A 15,896-nucleotide genomic window follows, 5' to 3' on the forward strand; every position below is an offset into this window, starting at 1 on the left:
TCCTAGTGCACACAGTTTGTTAGCCACTCTAAAAACTGCCTGTTGACTATAGGTTGCCTTCATTTAAAAATCATACATTAGTAGCAAAGTAATTCTACCACTGTTATTGCTGGTACCATAGTTCTTGCAAATAATTCAATACTTTGTCATTTTTCATAGTTATTCTTCATTATATCTCCACTTATTTTAACCCTCTATTTGTATTTACTCATTTCAATTCACTACATGAGAGCAACTAGAGAAGTCCACAGGCCATAGGCCTCTAACTTCTGCCTCCCAATGCTAGGGGATGGCCTATATTCTGTGACTTCATTGTGAGTGTACTTGTCTGGCCTCTAAGTGATGGCTCCTCAGTTATACTTAAACCCTCAAGACATACATTAAGAAAGCTATGATAGGTCTAAGTGTCACAGTTATTCAGCAGTAAACCCATAGCCTCATATGGCTAATAAATACGGCCGTGAATTCCCTATAAGGCCCAAATCCCCTTTACAACAGCTCTACCAAAAGGCAGAATTATTGACCTTTGCCTTCTTCTGGATCATCACACCGTAATAAACTTGCCCTCCGTTTGCCAATCTTTCAAATCATGTATAGCATTTTCTGAGCCAATTATCCATGGCTTTGTCTGTAAGTACTTCATTGGACAATGACTTTTTCAGACATCAAAACTTGATGGCAGCTTTTATCTCTATTTTTATAAAGATTCTAATGTCAGAAAAAAAGAGACTGGAAATAGTAAAGGACAATTTCAGCCATATTAAGAGAAAAAGAATCATGATATTGGTTCAGATGACTTATTTACTCTGAAAACAGTTTGAAAAAGAAAATTACAGATAGAGGATGCTGAACTTTAGATACAAACTCTAAAAGAAAATCAAAGCACATAGAATTTTAGAATTTGGCCCTTAATGCTCAACCAATGTCCTCATTTTCTAAATTAAGAAACCAGTGCTAAGATCAATCAATTAATTAACTAATTAATTAATTATTAGGTATTACCCAGAAAGTTACCAGAGTCAAGCAAGAATGCACATCAAATTCAGGCCAGTCTGCATCTGAAAGGATTCCCAGATAAAACATTTTAAGAAACAGGTGAAGATTTCCAGCTAATAAGCCAACTGTTTGGCTAGAAAAATATATCTATTCCTATATGAATGGTTAGAGCAGCGGCAATAATCAACAGGGTTTGCTGGTTAATTTTGAATTTGAAGTAGGTATTTAAGGAAAAAATGATCATGAACATGATAAGGTTAGAGATCAGGAACTACTTTAATTCAAAAACCACACAGAGGTGGAAACGTCAATAAAAGGAATCAAAAGGGGAAAAAAAGTGTATTTCCTAACAAACTTAGTAATCATAGTCCAGAGGGAGAATGACAATACACTTGTGCTCATACTTAAAAGAAGGGCTGAAGACATTTTATTATGAGACAACAAAAAGAAAAATTGCGGTGAAGCGTCCATCAAAGGCTCTTGTAAGCTTCTGAAATGCTCAGTGATAAAAGGAAACCTGGGCTAGACATTTTGAGGAAGGTGGAACCAAAAGGTATAGACAGTTAAGCCTTTTGGAAATTATAACACATTAAACACACGCACACACACACACACACACACACACACACACACACTGCAGCCCCAACTTCTTTGTGTAATGTTTTCCAACAGAGTGGAAAAAATAATACAAAATTTGTCAACAGCAGTTCCACTCCTGGGAATACACCCTAAAGAAGAAGCTCATGCACATGTGTATCAGAAGACAGGTGCAAGAATGTTCATACCATCACTGTTTGTACTAGCAGAAAACTGGAAATAATCCAAATGTCCAGAGACAGTAAACAGGAGAGTATACTCCTATACAGCATTCTATGGGAGAGTGTGTGAAATATTATACAAAAGTAAAAATGAACTACAGCTGCACACAGCAAAATGGATCTTGAAATATAATTATGAGTATAAAGAGCAAGTCATAAAAGGTTACAGTGTAATGCCATTTTTATAAAGTTCTGAAACAAAACTAAACAATATATTATTTAGGGACATATACAAAAGGAAGATTCTAAACACAAAGTTCTGGCAAAGGGATTGAATAGGTGAAGAAAACATTTTTTAAGTTGGATAATGAATTCACAGGTGTTTGTTTTATTTTTATGCCTTATATATAATCAAATATTACATAATAAACACATATTTAAGTTTGCAACTTCCTTTTCTATTCATTTTTTCTTTGGATTTTACACATATATTGTACAAGAAAAAATGTACAGATTTAAAAACTGCCCCCTATTACTTCTGAGAATCCCAGAATAAATCTGGAAGAAGTCTATCTAATGATTTTCAGTGGAAAAAATGCAAAATGTTAATGATCTTCTCCAACTTAACAGATTCAAAAATTGTATGAGAACATGACTTAACTTCATCAAACCATGGAGAGGAAGCTGCATCCTCTTAACAAAATGCCAAGGAACACCTTGCTTCCCAGGTCAGTAAGAGGAAAAATCAGAAGCAATTGCCTACATCTGTTCTTAACATTCATAGAGAAAAAACTTTAAGAATCTTTAAGTCTGAAGAGATAGAAATGGGCCAAGAAATTTGAAGTAACTTTTCAAGGCAGAGACACACAAAATGAAGTTGAGAAGAGGATTCAACCAACTAGGACATTGCCAACACTGTAAATGGGAGTTGCAAAACAACAGCAAATTGAAATAATTAAGATTTGTCCAGAATGTCTAGGGTTCACAGGATTCAAGCTAATTACATCCTTTATAAAGTTATATGAGAGGATGATCAGTTTCTAAAGAATTAGAAAGCAAATATATTTAACACAGAAACATAAGAAACATTATTTTTTTCCATAATTCAAAAACCAGTAGTTCTAGCTCCTCATTTTAATCCCTAATTGTGTAATACTTGCAGAAATATGTTTATTTAAACTATCTGGCACTAGGTTAGTATTTGCTATGACTATGATAAAAATTCTTTAAAATAGGAGTAAGGACACAAACATTATAAGGGAGTAAAGATATATTTTAAAGAGAAGAAAAAATGAATTAAAATGAAGTCACATCAGCATTGCTCTGAATACCTGATTGCTTCTTCTGGAGTATGAGTGGTCTTGGGTAACTTCAGCATTTAAATGACCTGAAATTTCCAACTTACTTGAAATAATAACTCTGGGGGTTTCATGATGAATACTTAATGCGTTTTTTATGCAAAAATCCAAAACCTTCTCCCATGAATGAGAAATATAAAGAAAGGTTTGGATCTCGGATACTCTAAATACTTCACCAATATAAGCTTCAATCAGAACAGAGGCAAAAACCTAATATCCATAAATTTTGCCTTAAAAGATTCTTTTGATGCTCTAGCATGGTATGAATGTTAAACGTTTACATTTTTTTTAGCATAGCCTCTTAATAGATTTTTTTCTTTAACAGGAACACAGTGCTCTTAACTGGATAGTATCTTAAAACCTCATCTAAGGCTTTACCAACCTCTCTCACTGACAGCATCATATTCCACATATTTCTCAGCAGGGAAGATTGGCTTCCAGTGGGAAAACTTTAGTGTCAGCTTTTCCAAAGAGCCTGAAAGGAGAGTTAAGCTGGATTGCTCTTCCAGAAAACAAGTACATCATTGCTGCCAAATGCTAAATCCTAACACCATGGGACATTTCCTACGATTCTGTCTGTGGTGCAGGATGAGATTCCTGTAATATTTCTCTCTACAAAATGTTCCTTCAAATAATAACAGTAATAGGAGTTATAACAGTAATAATAATAGTAAATTACAATTATAGAAGCTATGTGTTTTATGTATATATAATCTTTCAAATTTTCACACAGCCCTGCAAGGTAGACATCATTTATCCAGTTTTACAGATCAGGAAACGGAAGCACAAAAGGATGAAATAATTTGTCCAAGACTAAGAAATAATGTTGGCTACATATATTGAGCACTTACTATGTGCTGGTAATGTTCTAAATGTTTTAGTTGCATTAACTAAATCTTGATCTCTTCATGATAGCTCTATAATTATGTTCAATATTTGGCTGAGAAAACACAGAGAGGTGCCCAGTATCATCCACCTGGCAAATGTTGAACTGAGATTCAAACTCAGGCAGCATAGCACCAGCGCCCACACTCTTAATCAGTACACTATACTGCCTCACCAAATATTAGAACTTATATTCAAACCCAGATCTAGCTTATTCAAAAAACATATGGCTTTCAAAAATGAGTTCTCCCATTGTTTAAACTATACCACACAGGCAAAAGCTATCAGATGAGCAACACATACCAACATATATGCTTACTAAATATAATTCAGTGAAAATATATGTAGAAATCCAAATTATTGTTTAGAGATGTGAATAATGATAATAATCCATCAGATACATAAACACGTGTTCATTCTTGTGCTGGGTAACAGCTGCATAATCCATTGGAAAGCCTATCCCACCAGGAATCCAAAGCTCAAATGCTCCTGCCCTTTCTCTACATACACAGTCAAATGAATCCACATACTTTCATTATCATATCTTGAAGCACACAATTCCACTGGACAAATACTCTAATTTCTGATCAACATACATCCTATGAAACTGTACCTAAACTCTGCATACTTTCCATTAAGTTTTTGGCCTCTATCGAAGAGAACACATTTATTCTAATATTTCTAACTACAAGCTTCATCACTCCCTCTTGATCACAATAATTATTAACAAAAAAATAAGTCTTTTAAAAGAGCAAAAAGTCAGAAAGAAAATCTTATATTGTTAGAGTTGAGGTTTATATCAATGTATCCCTTTCTCTGCAATCTCATATGACTCCAGAACCTGACCCAAACCAGTTCACCCAGCCTGGGATCATATACTTAGTAGTATGATACACAAGACATGATAGTGGCTGAAGCACTATTATTAAAGAGAGATTAAAACAGCTGTACATTATGCTGAAGCACTCACTCTTCCCTTTACAAACAGACGGTCCTGGATTACAAGCAGCACTTGACCATTTAAATCACGACAACAACCAGATTTAACCAGCTGGGCCATATTCTCCTAGGCAATGCCTGTTGACCTCCTCAGTCGCAGCTGCTCAAATGAAATTCTCATTAGACAACTTATTTTCAGAAGCCAAAGGACTCTCTGATTAAATATATGTATTTAGATATAGAAGTCCTTTTTAAAGTATTCATTTTCTGACAACTGTCGCTTATGCTACAGCCCAGCTACATTGGCAACAAGATGGGTGATACAAGGATAACTAAAATTCATCATTTAATCCCAGCTGAAGGATTTTTATCTTAGAACCATCTAAAACTGAATTTATTAATCAAAGTCTTTCTTCACACTATTCCCACAAATATCAACAGTGTTTTAAAAGGTAGATTCTGATATTCATTCATTTTATCCATCTATCCATTTTTCCATGCATCTGCACACCTCTCTATCTATCTACCTACCTACCAACCTATCTATCTATGGCAGAAAAAATCAGGATTAAATTTAGAACAAAACAGAAGCCTTGCCTATTTTCCCACAAATCTTACTTTCAGAGGAGGCACTTCAGACAGAACACCTTTGTTCATCAGTGTTTCAGCAATCCAGTCAAATCACTGCTCTGGAGAGGACATTTCTTGAGAGAATGGCAGGTAAAATGCTGGACAATTATTTGGTTAATCAAAGAATCTACTTGTAAGAGAATAACTTTCCTATTACCGAATGGAGAGTTTTTGTTTTATCAAGTAGATACTGTTTTAAAATAGACCATAATAAATATACTTTTTATAGATCAGTTACTGTATAAGAGGGGAAATGAAGGGGGAGGTATTTAGTCTGATAGAGTCAAAACATTCTCCAGGACAAGAATGACTCAGGAAAGGTCATTTATTATGTCAAACACACAAGCTTGTCACTTATGAAGTATGGTCTTCAAACCAGGAAGTAGAAGTGAGGGAGAGATGAGTAATGCATTTGAAAGCTTTTATACATCCCATGGGATAAAGGACATCCCAGATGAGGAGATGGGGCTTTAAAAAGTCAAAGCCAGGCAAATATTGGTGGAGCTATTATACCTCCTTAGACCTAGAATATAATTATAATATTATAGAATCAGAAATCTATCAGAAGCTTATTAATGACCTTTTCTATAATGATTTCTATTCTCCCATCACACTGTTCTGTTCTATTGCTCCAAGCAAATGATTAAAATTAGGCATCAAACTCAAAATAAAAAATAGAAATCCTCATTACTCCCATCTCCAAAACACGTTGTCTACTTTCTCATTAACTGTTATACCATCCTCCTATTCACTCTGAGCTACCTTTAAACCACTCCTCTCTATTGATCTCCTCACTTTAATTGTCAGGTTCTAACAATTCTATCTCTGAATATCTTTTCCATATGCACCCCTTCTTCCTTTCTTGTTTCTCCTGCTTTAGTTCAGGCCCTCATTATCTCTAGCCTGAAACAATTTCCTTAATGTCTCTCTGTGCTCCCATACATCCAATACAGTGCTGCCAGATTAACTTTCCTGGAGGAAAGCTCTAATCCATCAACTTACTGTGCTAAAAAAACAGTCAGTGGTTCCTCCATAACTCTCAATATAAAGTTTGAGCTTCTTAGCCAAGAATTTAAGGGCCACTGTGATGAACAGAACCTACCTTTTCAGTCTTATACCCTATATGCATTTTCACATACTTTAAAGTAGAACCTGAAGGCTGTTTTAAAGCTCTCTGCCTGTTCCTTTTGACTGAAATGTCCCTCCCTTCCATTTCTACTTACTTATATAACCTTTCATTCTCCAAGAACAGTTAAGACTCATTTTCCTATAGAATCTCTCCATGGTTTCCTAGGCAGGCACAATCTATCTTGTAAACTCCTATAACATTTTATCTATGTAGCTCTCATGGAACTTATCACATACTAAATATGAATTAGAGTTCATTTTGTATATGTTTTACACCTTTTACTAGAATATGAACTCTTTAAATTTAGAGACTATTGTTTTATTCATGATAGGTGTGCAATATCATGTAGCATAGTGGTTCTTAACCTAGGGTCCACAGACCCCAGGAGTCTATCAGTAGAATTCAGGAAGTCTGTGAACTTGGATGGAAAAAATTCATTTTCACCAATTTTTTTAACTGAAAATTTGCATTTTTTAAATTATTGATACAGGCAACAAACCATAAATTCATAATATCTGTGACATTGTAACCAATAAAATAACAATATATTTTTGTATCACATTGTACTTGTTGAAGATATCTCAAAATATCTTTTATACTTATCACTACTTCAAAATTGTATTTTTAGTCCCTCCATTAGATCTTGTGTTTAATGCATTAGTAAAGTAGTACTTCATACCATATCACAAAAATTTTAAATTATTTAACATTTTAATATAATTCATTTTCTCATAATTCCATGGATTTTACTTTATGCATTTAAAATAAGAATGGACCTGTAGGCGTTGCCAAGCCACCAAAGGGATCCACAGCCAAAAAAAGAAAGAAAGTAAGAATCCCACAGTTCTAATATAGCACCTTGCAAAATAAGAAGAAAACTTGTAGAAAAATAATCATACTATGTAGTTCTTGATTAGGGCTATAAAAAATATACCATGAACTATAGAACACTGTATAAGCATACTGTTCATAAAAATTCACAGTCTTGGCAGAAAAAGACCAATTACCCCTCGTCTAAAATAACCTTTTAAAATTGCAATTAAAATTGCTGCATACCTCCAAAGATAATTTATTATCTTTCAAAGAAAGTCTTTCCTTACATGGACAGCTACACTGTTAGACAGCTGGTCTTGTTATAATTTCAATGATATATAATATTTTATGAGAATATAATGATAATATTACTAGTTTCTTTAATTATTCCTCTTATTATATAATTCTGTGTCTGTTAGCATGTCATTTGTTCTCCTCTGAGAATATCCCAACGCTTCTGAGTTCCCCTTAAAGTGTAGTAATTCTCAACACAATACTTCAGGTGCATTCTTTTGAGCAGGAAGTTCAGTGGGACTGACACCTCTTGAATCCTACATACTGTAATTCTAGTAATGCTGACTGGGATAGCGCTGGCAATTTTTTGGCAGTATTCACTGCACTGACCCCACTGCACTCTCTGTCACCTAACACTCATATGTTGGATTTTTTTTTTTAATCATGTGTCTGCTATTTAAATTTCCTTCAGTAATTACTTGTGCAGATAGGAATTTTGGTCACAGCCTCTGGACTTGACAATAAGACCTATTAAATTTTATCTTGATGGGTTAGTTTTAAGTTTATATTTTCAGTTTGTCAAAAACTCTTGACTTTTTGTTTCTTTCATACATTATATTCAGCATTCCTCCCAGATTTTTGGAATCTGTTTGATAAGCACACTTTTTATCATTTCTATTTGTACTTAATGTATTATACACATTGATATGCACTTAAAATGCTTGAATTTCCGATGCCTAAAATATGTGTACTGTAGAAAACAAGGTTCTGTAGAGTACATAAAAAACATTCTTCAGTAGTAGGAATATAATGACAAAGGACTCTTAAATGAGAGGTCTCATCTTACAAATGCCTCTCTTGTATCAAATCTATAACACGCAATAATGAAGAAGAAAACACTAATCATTACTTTCAAGAGAAGGATGATTTTAAATTCCCTAGCAGTCTAGACCCCTCCCCCTAAAAAAATCATCACAAATCAATTTCTTTATTTTTACACAACAGAGCCCTCTAAAGTATGTTGAAACCACTTTCTTATAGAGCTAAAACAATCTTTTTGGTGAATCACAATTAAATGTAACCTAGCAATCTCATTTATTCAGAGTTTATTGATCTGGCAGCCTCAGTTATTCTAGAATAGCCATGAATGAGGAATATAAAGTCTCTGAGCAGCCAGAAGAGTCAGCATGAAGTTCATGTACTGAAGGGCAAGTATATTGCCCAGAATCTCTTAGCAACTCACCCAGAAATGTTTGTTCATATTTTAAATATAGTCCAGAATGTTATGATCATCTAATTTCATAATTGACAGATGAATATAAGAAGCAAATTAGAAAATATTCACAACTAGGTAAGAAGTAACAGTGTGAAACCTGATATTAAAGGAAGAGAAACCAAAACACACACATATACACACACACACACACGCACTCCAAAAAAGATATCTAAATCAAGCAGCTACAGCAACTCTAAAGTTTCATAATTGCAGAGAAATAACCATAAAGCCAACTGTCCTAATTATCTCAAAGATCTCTGGGGGCATCATTACATTATAGCATGGTAAAGTAATTGACATTTATGATAATTATCATCACAATACCTCAAATGTATGTAATTTACAGTTCATAAGACACATTAATTATTATAGTTAATTCTCAAAATGTTTGAGTTAAGAAGTCAGGTTACTACCATACCAAACTTTAAATTTTGTGGTTCAGGGAGATTGAAGAACTTACCCAGGGTCACATGATTGTTAGATAGGTATTGGAGTTCATATTCTACTGCATCATGACCCTGAGTCAACAAAAAAGTTTACATTTTGTGCCATATAATCTGATTAGTAAGATAGGGAAGCATGTAATACATTTTAGAAGCTTCCACAAAGATTGCTGATGGGGTGGACACATCACAAAAATTAATTAGAAATTTTTAAACTTCTGAGCCCTTAAAGGAATAAAATTAACTTACATGAAAAATTCCCTTATATCAAATCCCTATTTCCCTATAGTACCACAGAGGTTTAAATTTAACTTACAATGTAAGTAGTAATCCAGAGCCATTAATTATCCTACATTTTAAAGTCTAAAATCTGTACATAAAAAAAATGAAAGAATATACATAGTATAGCAATCACTCAGAGTTGATTTATTTAATTTAAACATATTATTAGAGAGTCTTCTTTCATCTACTTTTTAGGACCTAGGTTAACCTAAGTGGACTCTTGTAGAGAGAGTAGAGAAGATGGATGTTTCAGTAGATGTCATGTGTCAAAGAACTCCTCCCTTAAACATTTAGCTTTAATAGTATTAGAAACCCTCAGCTCTCAATTCTGCAACATTTGGAGGTAAAATAATAATATTTATAAATTTATAATATTTATAAAAATAAGGAGGAATAAATTAGGGGTCTTTTTCTTTTTAAACAGTTTATATTTTCATAATAAAACACTATCCATCAAGAGGAAATAAGGGAGAAAAAATGAAAAATAAAGTTGCGGCTAGGAAAATATCTGTACTCCCTTTTCCAGAGCAAGGCTTATAGTCAGTTTAAAACCTTGATTTGTTATTATAAGAGCCAAGTAAAATGCACAAAGTTGTAGAGAAATGGAGCTATCTGCTTAACACTTGTAATGGATCACAATCTGCCATCACCATGGTAACCTCTGAATAACTTTTTCCTTGCTAGTGCCAATTATGCACTTCTCTGGCCCTTAAAATCCCACTCATTTTTTTTTTTAAGCCTGGAATCTTTAAAAGAATAAAGCCCAACAGTTAAGTCCACACATACCCTCTTGTTCAGTCCGAGTCATTTCCTCAAGCTTCTTCTGTTTCAGTGTGTCCACCACATCGGCAAGGCTCCCTTTGCGGCGTTCTGGGGTTCCAAAAGTAACACTGGTCATTATCTCGCGGTCCCGACTCCCTTCGTCAGGCTTATGTGGTGAGGTAGAGGTATTTCGGAAGGAATATAGGGAACATAACTTACTATTCTCTGACTCCTAGAAAAACAAAATAAAATAAAACCATTAGGACATGTTTCTTTGCATGTCATTGGAGAAAAATCCCAAACTCAGAATGACAGTATATGAGGCTGAGATGGACAAATAAAATATATTAACTATCTCTGCTTTAAAAAATACTAAACATATAGGTAATTATCAAAGGAACTAACCTGAAATTGCAGATTCGACCTTTTTCTTTTTTAACTAAAAAGCAGCCAAAGTGGTACAAAAACTTAATTTTAAAAGGAACACTTCAACTTCTTACTCATTTACACCCTTCATTTAAAATAGTTCAGACTCAATTATTAATTATAAGGATGGTAAAGTTTTTCTTTTAATTGGCACTTATATTAGCAACCCTCTTCCCACAGCCTAAAATATTTGTACATCAAAAAAGAACCCCATCATCCCTAAATTTAGAAACAGTAGAGAAATTAGCTTCAATATTCATGTTAATTATTCACCAGAAAATATATAAAATATCTAAATCAGTGTCAGAAAGTTAGCCAACCTGAATATTTTTGTGTGCTGGGGTTTGAGGAAAATTGTTTGGTTTTTTTCTGTCTACACATCTGTCAAAGTTACAGAAACCTCTTTCTATTTCTTACACTTACCCCTGATACTTTAGCACATAGTCACACACATTTTTCATGTGGCATTTTAAAATGATTTGTTTTTTTCTTTTTTTTAACAGGAAGACAAGTTTGTTACAGAAACACTTACACAAGAATTATTTCACATTACAGAGAAGTTGGCTAACTGGTAGGAGAGTTAGGTCCATTTTGAAGGAGAAAAAGCAAATCTTAGATTGAAAATAATAAACACCTAAAAGTTTATAAAAAGAAAATGCTTTTATAGCTCTTTAAATCGGAACTGAGAGTTTTAAGCCAACATTATTGGCCACAGTCCACCAGTAGTCTTGCATTCACTTTATCTGTCTGTGTATGGGTATTCTCTCTCCCAATAAAAAACTGTATGAAATAAATAAAGCATCTAGGCTTTGTTCTCATCAGAAGCTTAAAGATCTTAATCACTCCTATATCTCTCTCCTTCTTCACAAAAAAAAGCCCAGTAAGCATCAAGAACTAGAGGAAGAGCATGAGGTAAAAGTTACAGCGTTTAAAAAAAAAAATTTGCAGAGTTAATCACTGGTAGGAAAGGGAATGAAAAGAAAATGGAATCTAGAGAAATACATTTCCACATACATTAAATGAGATAATTGTACTTAGTAAATGCTAGATATTTAGGTATTATTGTCATTGCATACAAGGTAGGAATAAAACTTATTTTCACAGTTATTGGTAGCATATAATGAGCTAACATTTGTAAAGCAACTAGGCACAGTGCTGAGCCCAAAGCAGGCAGTGCTTAGTAAATGGTAGGTATCATTATTTTGTTGGAAGGAACAGATCTAGGAATGGAGCCAAAGAGGTTTTTCCCCCTCTGGACCTAAGGAATTGCTTAGTAAAAAATATGTCTTGAACTAAATTGAGTATTGTAAAGTCTGTGAATATACTAAAAACCATTGAATTGTACACATTAAATGAGCAAATAGTATGGCATGTGTATTATATCTCAGTAAAGCTGCTTTAAATTACTATGAGCCAAATCTTAATCTTTTCCTCAATCCCACTGTTATCAAAATGCCTAGCACGGAGCAGATGCTCATTACATTTGCACTAAAATAAACTGAAAAGGATAAAATAAATGGGCAGGGCAGGAAAAAGGGCTCCTCTTTACCTTGTCTCTAAATCTTTTCTTTCCCCAGGAAATATGTTGTATTTCATTTACTGCTTACAATAACTGTGGAGTGATGCACAGGAACCCCTTCTTTTAGATGCCAGTCATGGTTAATACATGGCTCCTTGGAATGGCCAGTTCATTCTCTACTTTGTGCAAACAAAAAACTCAGAGATGTGTTTGCCAAAGCCAATTTCAGCTCTTAATAGTGTCCCTATCAGAAATGTGACCTAGGCTTTTTTGAATCAGTAATACCATTTGATAAATTATGCTTCGATCACTTTCATTTCAAATGCAAATTTGTCTATCATTGCCTATAAGTCAAAAACAAACTCTGGCTCAACCTAAGGGATTGAAGATCAACTTAAAACAACAGTTACACAGAAGTGGTTACCTACAAATGACTCACCACTGACCATAATAAAGAGGAGTTTTCCCACCACTCCCAAATTGAAAGATGCTAGAAATGTCTCTCCAGCCTGAGTTACAGTTGTCCTTAGAGAATTTAGGCTCCATACAGTATCATTTTTTTCTCTCAGGACTAATTTCAGTCTATTTACTCATGTCACTTACTTGTTAGATAGACTACATTCCTTATTTTTTACTCATGGGAATGTGGTCACTGCCATCTGCACCACAGACAATAACCATGGGTTCCTACACCAATGACCCACACTGTCTTCAGCCCCATAATCTGTGCAAGGTCGCTCAACGCCACCAAGAAGCAGAGAACAAGAAGCTGTAAGTCATGATTTCTCCAAGAAAGCAACAAGAACTACTTGCAACATGCCACAAAGGCACCAACATGGGCAGAAGATGAAGTCATAAAGGGCTTAAGTTGTATGTCATAGTATCTTTAGGAACAATGGAAAGGGGCAAAATTTACCATTTATGGTCTTCACTTTTTAACTTTCTAAAACTTAAAGCATATGGGGGGCTTCCCTGGTGGCGCAATGGTTGAGAGTCCGCCTGCCAATGCAGGGGATGCGGGTTCGTGTCCAGACGTGGGTGCGGGAGGATCCCACATGCCGCAGAGCGGCTGGGCCCATGAGCCATGGCCGCTGAGCCTGCGCGTCCGGAGCCTGTGCTCTGCAATGGGAGAGGCCACAACAGTGAGAGGCCCGCGTACCGCAAAAAAAAAAAAAAAAAAAAAAAGACATATGGACCTCTCATGAATGGGGGCCTATAGTCAATTCATCTGAACAAAGGGGCACATAAATCCAAACATTTATCGATACAATGAAAGATTACTGTTAGATAAAAGGCAGTAATGCCAAATTAGAAAAAGAAATTTGACAAAGAATCTCTTGTTTTTGTTCTAGGGAGCTAGGTTATTTTTAAGTAAGTTTTCTTACAGAAAAAAAAAAGCTCAACTTATTCTTTAATTTCCTAAAAACAAAATTGATCCTATGAACTAACAATTGAGGCAAGATGTCCAGTGATAATATCTATCAAGTTTTGATGCATGACACTGCAGCACAGCTGTGGAGAGGTTTGAGACAATATTTGACTAAAGCAGTGCTTCTCCAACTTTAAGGTACAGAATTTTCTGGCAAGTATGTTAAAATACAGATTCCCTTACCTCTTCCCATACCCCAAAGAGTGGGGCCCAGGAATATGAGCATCCCAAGTGATTCTGATGCACCCCACTTTCAGAAACACTGATTCCATGAGAAGGTAATGAAATGAATGTGCTTTGCCTTAATGTTATAATGTGGATATAATTATGAACATTTTAAAGAAGGCTGGTTAGTTGTGATTTTAAAAAGTAACATAAAGGAGATTACTTCTCTTCTTTTGATCTTTCTTGTGAAAACAACCACTGTATAACATGACGGAAGACATGAACATCACAAAAAGAAAAGCATATGGAGCACTGAGTAAGCATTAGTTCATTCAAAGGAAACTTGTATATCTTTAATACAATGTTATATGTCAATTATTTCTCAATAAAATTGAAAAAACTTTAAAATAAATATTGCTCAGATTTTTCAGAAGTTATGAAAAACTGATTGCTCAGCAGTGGCATTAAATAACATTAAACTCAAATAGCCTTCTCATGGTACTGTGAATATAGCAAACATAGTCAAATTTTTGAGCCTTTGCAAGTCTTGTTCCTTTCCCCTAGAATGTACTACATTCTCTTTGACTATGAACTCAACCCACTCTTCAAAGCTCAGCTCAAACTGCATTTCATCCTTAAAGTCCTCTCTGACTATGCTGGGCCTCACTATCCTATCCGCTGAACTACACATTGAAGCAGTCAGAACCATGCAATAATATACTAAACTATTCATTACTATTTTGCATGTTTTAGTCATATTTGCAACTAAATTTTAGCTCTTAACTTATGCTTCTTCTATATACCTCCGAAACATCAAAAAAAAAATGTGGTCACATTGTTGGATGATGAAACAACTATTCACCAAATATGTCAAAAATAATAAAAACTTAAGGCTAAGGGTAAAGATTCGCTCTAGCAATGACAGAATTGCTTATTTAAGCAAAATGTTAACAACTGAGATATTAAAAAATAAGGGATTCATTCAATAAAAGATGATATAGCTACACAATGGGATACCACATGGCCATTAAAAACAATATTATATCTGGAGCCTGTGCTCCGCAACGAGAGGCTGCGATAGTGACAGGCCTGCGCACCGCGATGAGGAGTGGCCCCCACTTGCCGCAACTAGAGAAAGCCCTCACACAGAAACGAAGAGTCAACACAGCCATGAATAAATAAATAAATAAATAAATAATTTAAAAAAAAATTATATATGTTGAATATAGTGTTGTTTATAGTGATGAATAATTAGAGGCAATTTGTATTTCCAATAGTAGGGATTATTTGAGGGCATTATGGTTTTATCCATATGGTGGAATAATTTGAAATCATTGAAAATCATATTTTTGCAGAAAATTTAGTGACGTGGGACTATTCACAATGTATTACTAGTAAAAAGTATGTTAGTGAGAAACACTAATATATATATATATATATATATATATATTTAAATTATGTACAGAAGAAAAGACAGAATTTCCAACAAAATGTTAATGGTCCTCTGAGTCTTGAAATAATGGGTAGTTTTATATTTTCTTTTTGAAGTTACACATATTTTGCAAATGTTCTATCATAAGTAATACTTTTAATCAGAAAATAAATACTATTTTCAAGGTTGAATATGAATACCAAAAAAAAGTTGTAGAATAATTTATTTACAAGGGAAGAGGTATCAAATGGAGAAAAGGATATATCATAGTATTTTAGTATATAACTTCAATTTTGTTACATGCGTGCGTAAGGGTAAATGTGGCCACAAAAAAAACCTTAGAAGATATACACCAAAATATTTAGAGTGATTTATAAATGGTTATGAGATTATTGGTAATTTTTCTTTCCTTTTTTTGCT

At 34.2% G+C, this 15,896-nt stretch overlaps 1 protein-coding gene across 3 annotated transcripts in view; it reads right to left on the reverse strand.

Annotated features, from left to right (window-relative positions):
- The window catches only part of SOX6 (SRY-box transcription factor 6), a 636,354-nt gene that overhangs the window by 346,718 nt on the left and 273,740 nt on the right, over positions 1-15,896 (reverse strand). For all 3 annotated transcript variants that reach the window (XM_082628665.1, XM_082628667.1, XM_082628666.1), the window contains exon 5: positions 10,530-10,737. In XM_082628665.1, coding sequence (XP_082484791.1) covers positions 10,530-10,737 — 208 coding nt within the window. The remainder of the gene's footprint in view (positions 1-10,529; positions 10,738-15,896) is intronic.

The sequence above is a fragment of the Mesoplodon mirus genome (assembly GCF_964341445.2).
Source record: "Mesoplodon mirus genome assembly, chromosome: 7".
Taxonomy (NCBI): Eukaryota; Metazoa; Chordata; class Mammalia; order Artiodactyla; family Ziphiidae; genus Mesoplodon; species Mesoplodon mirus.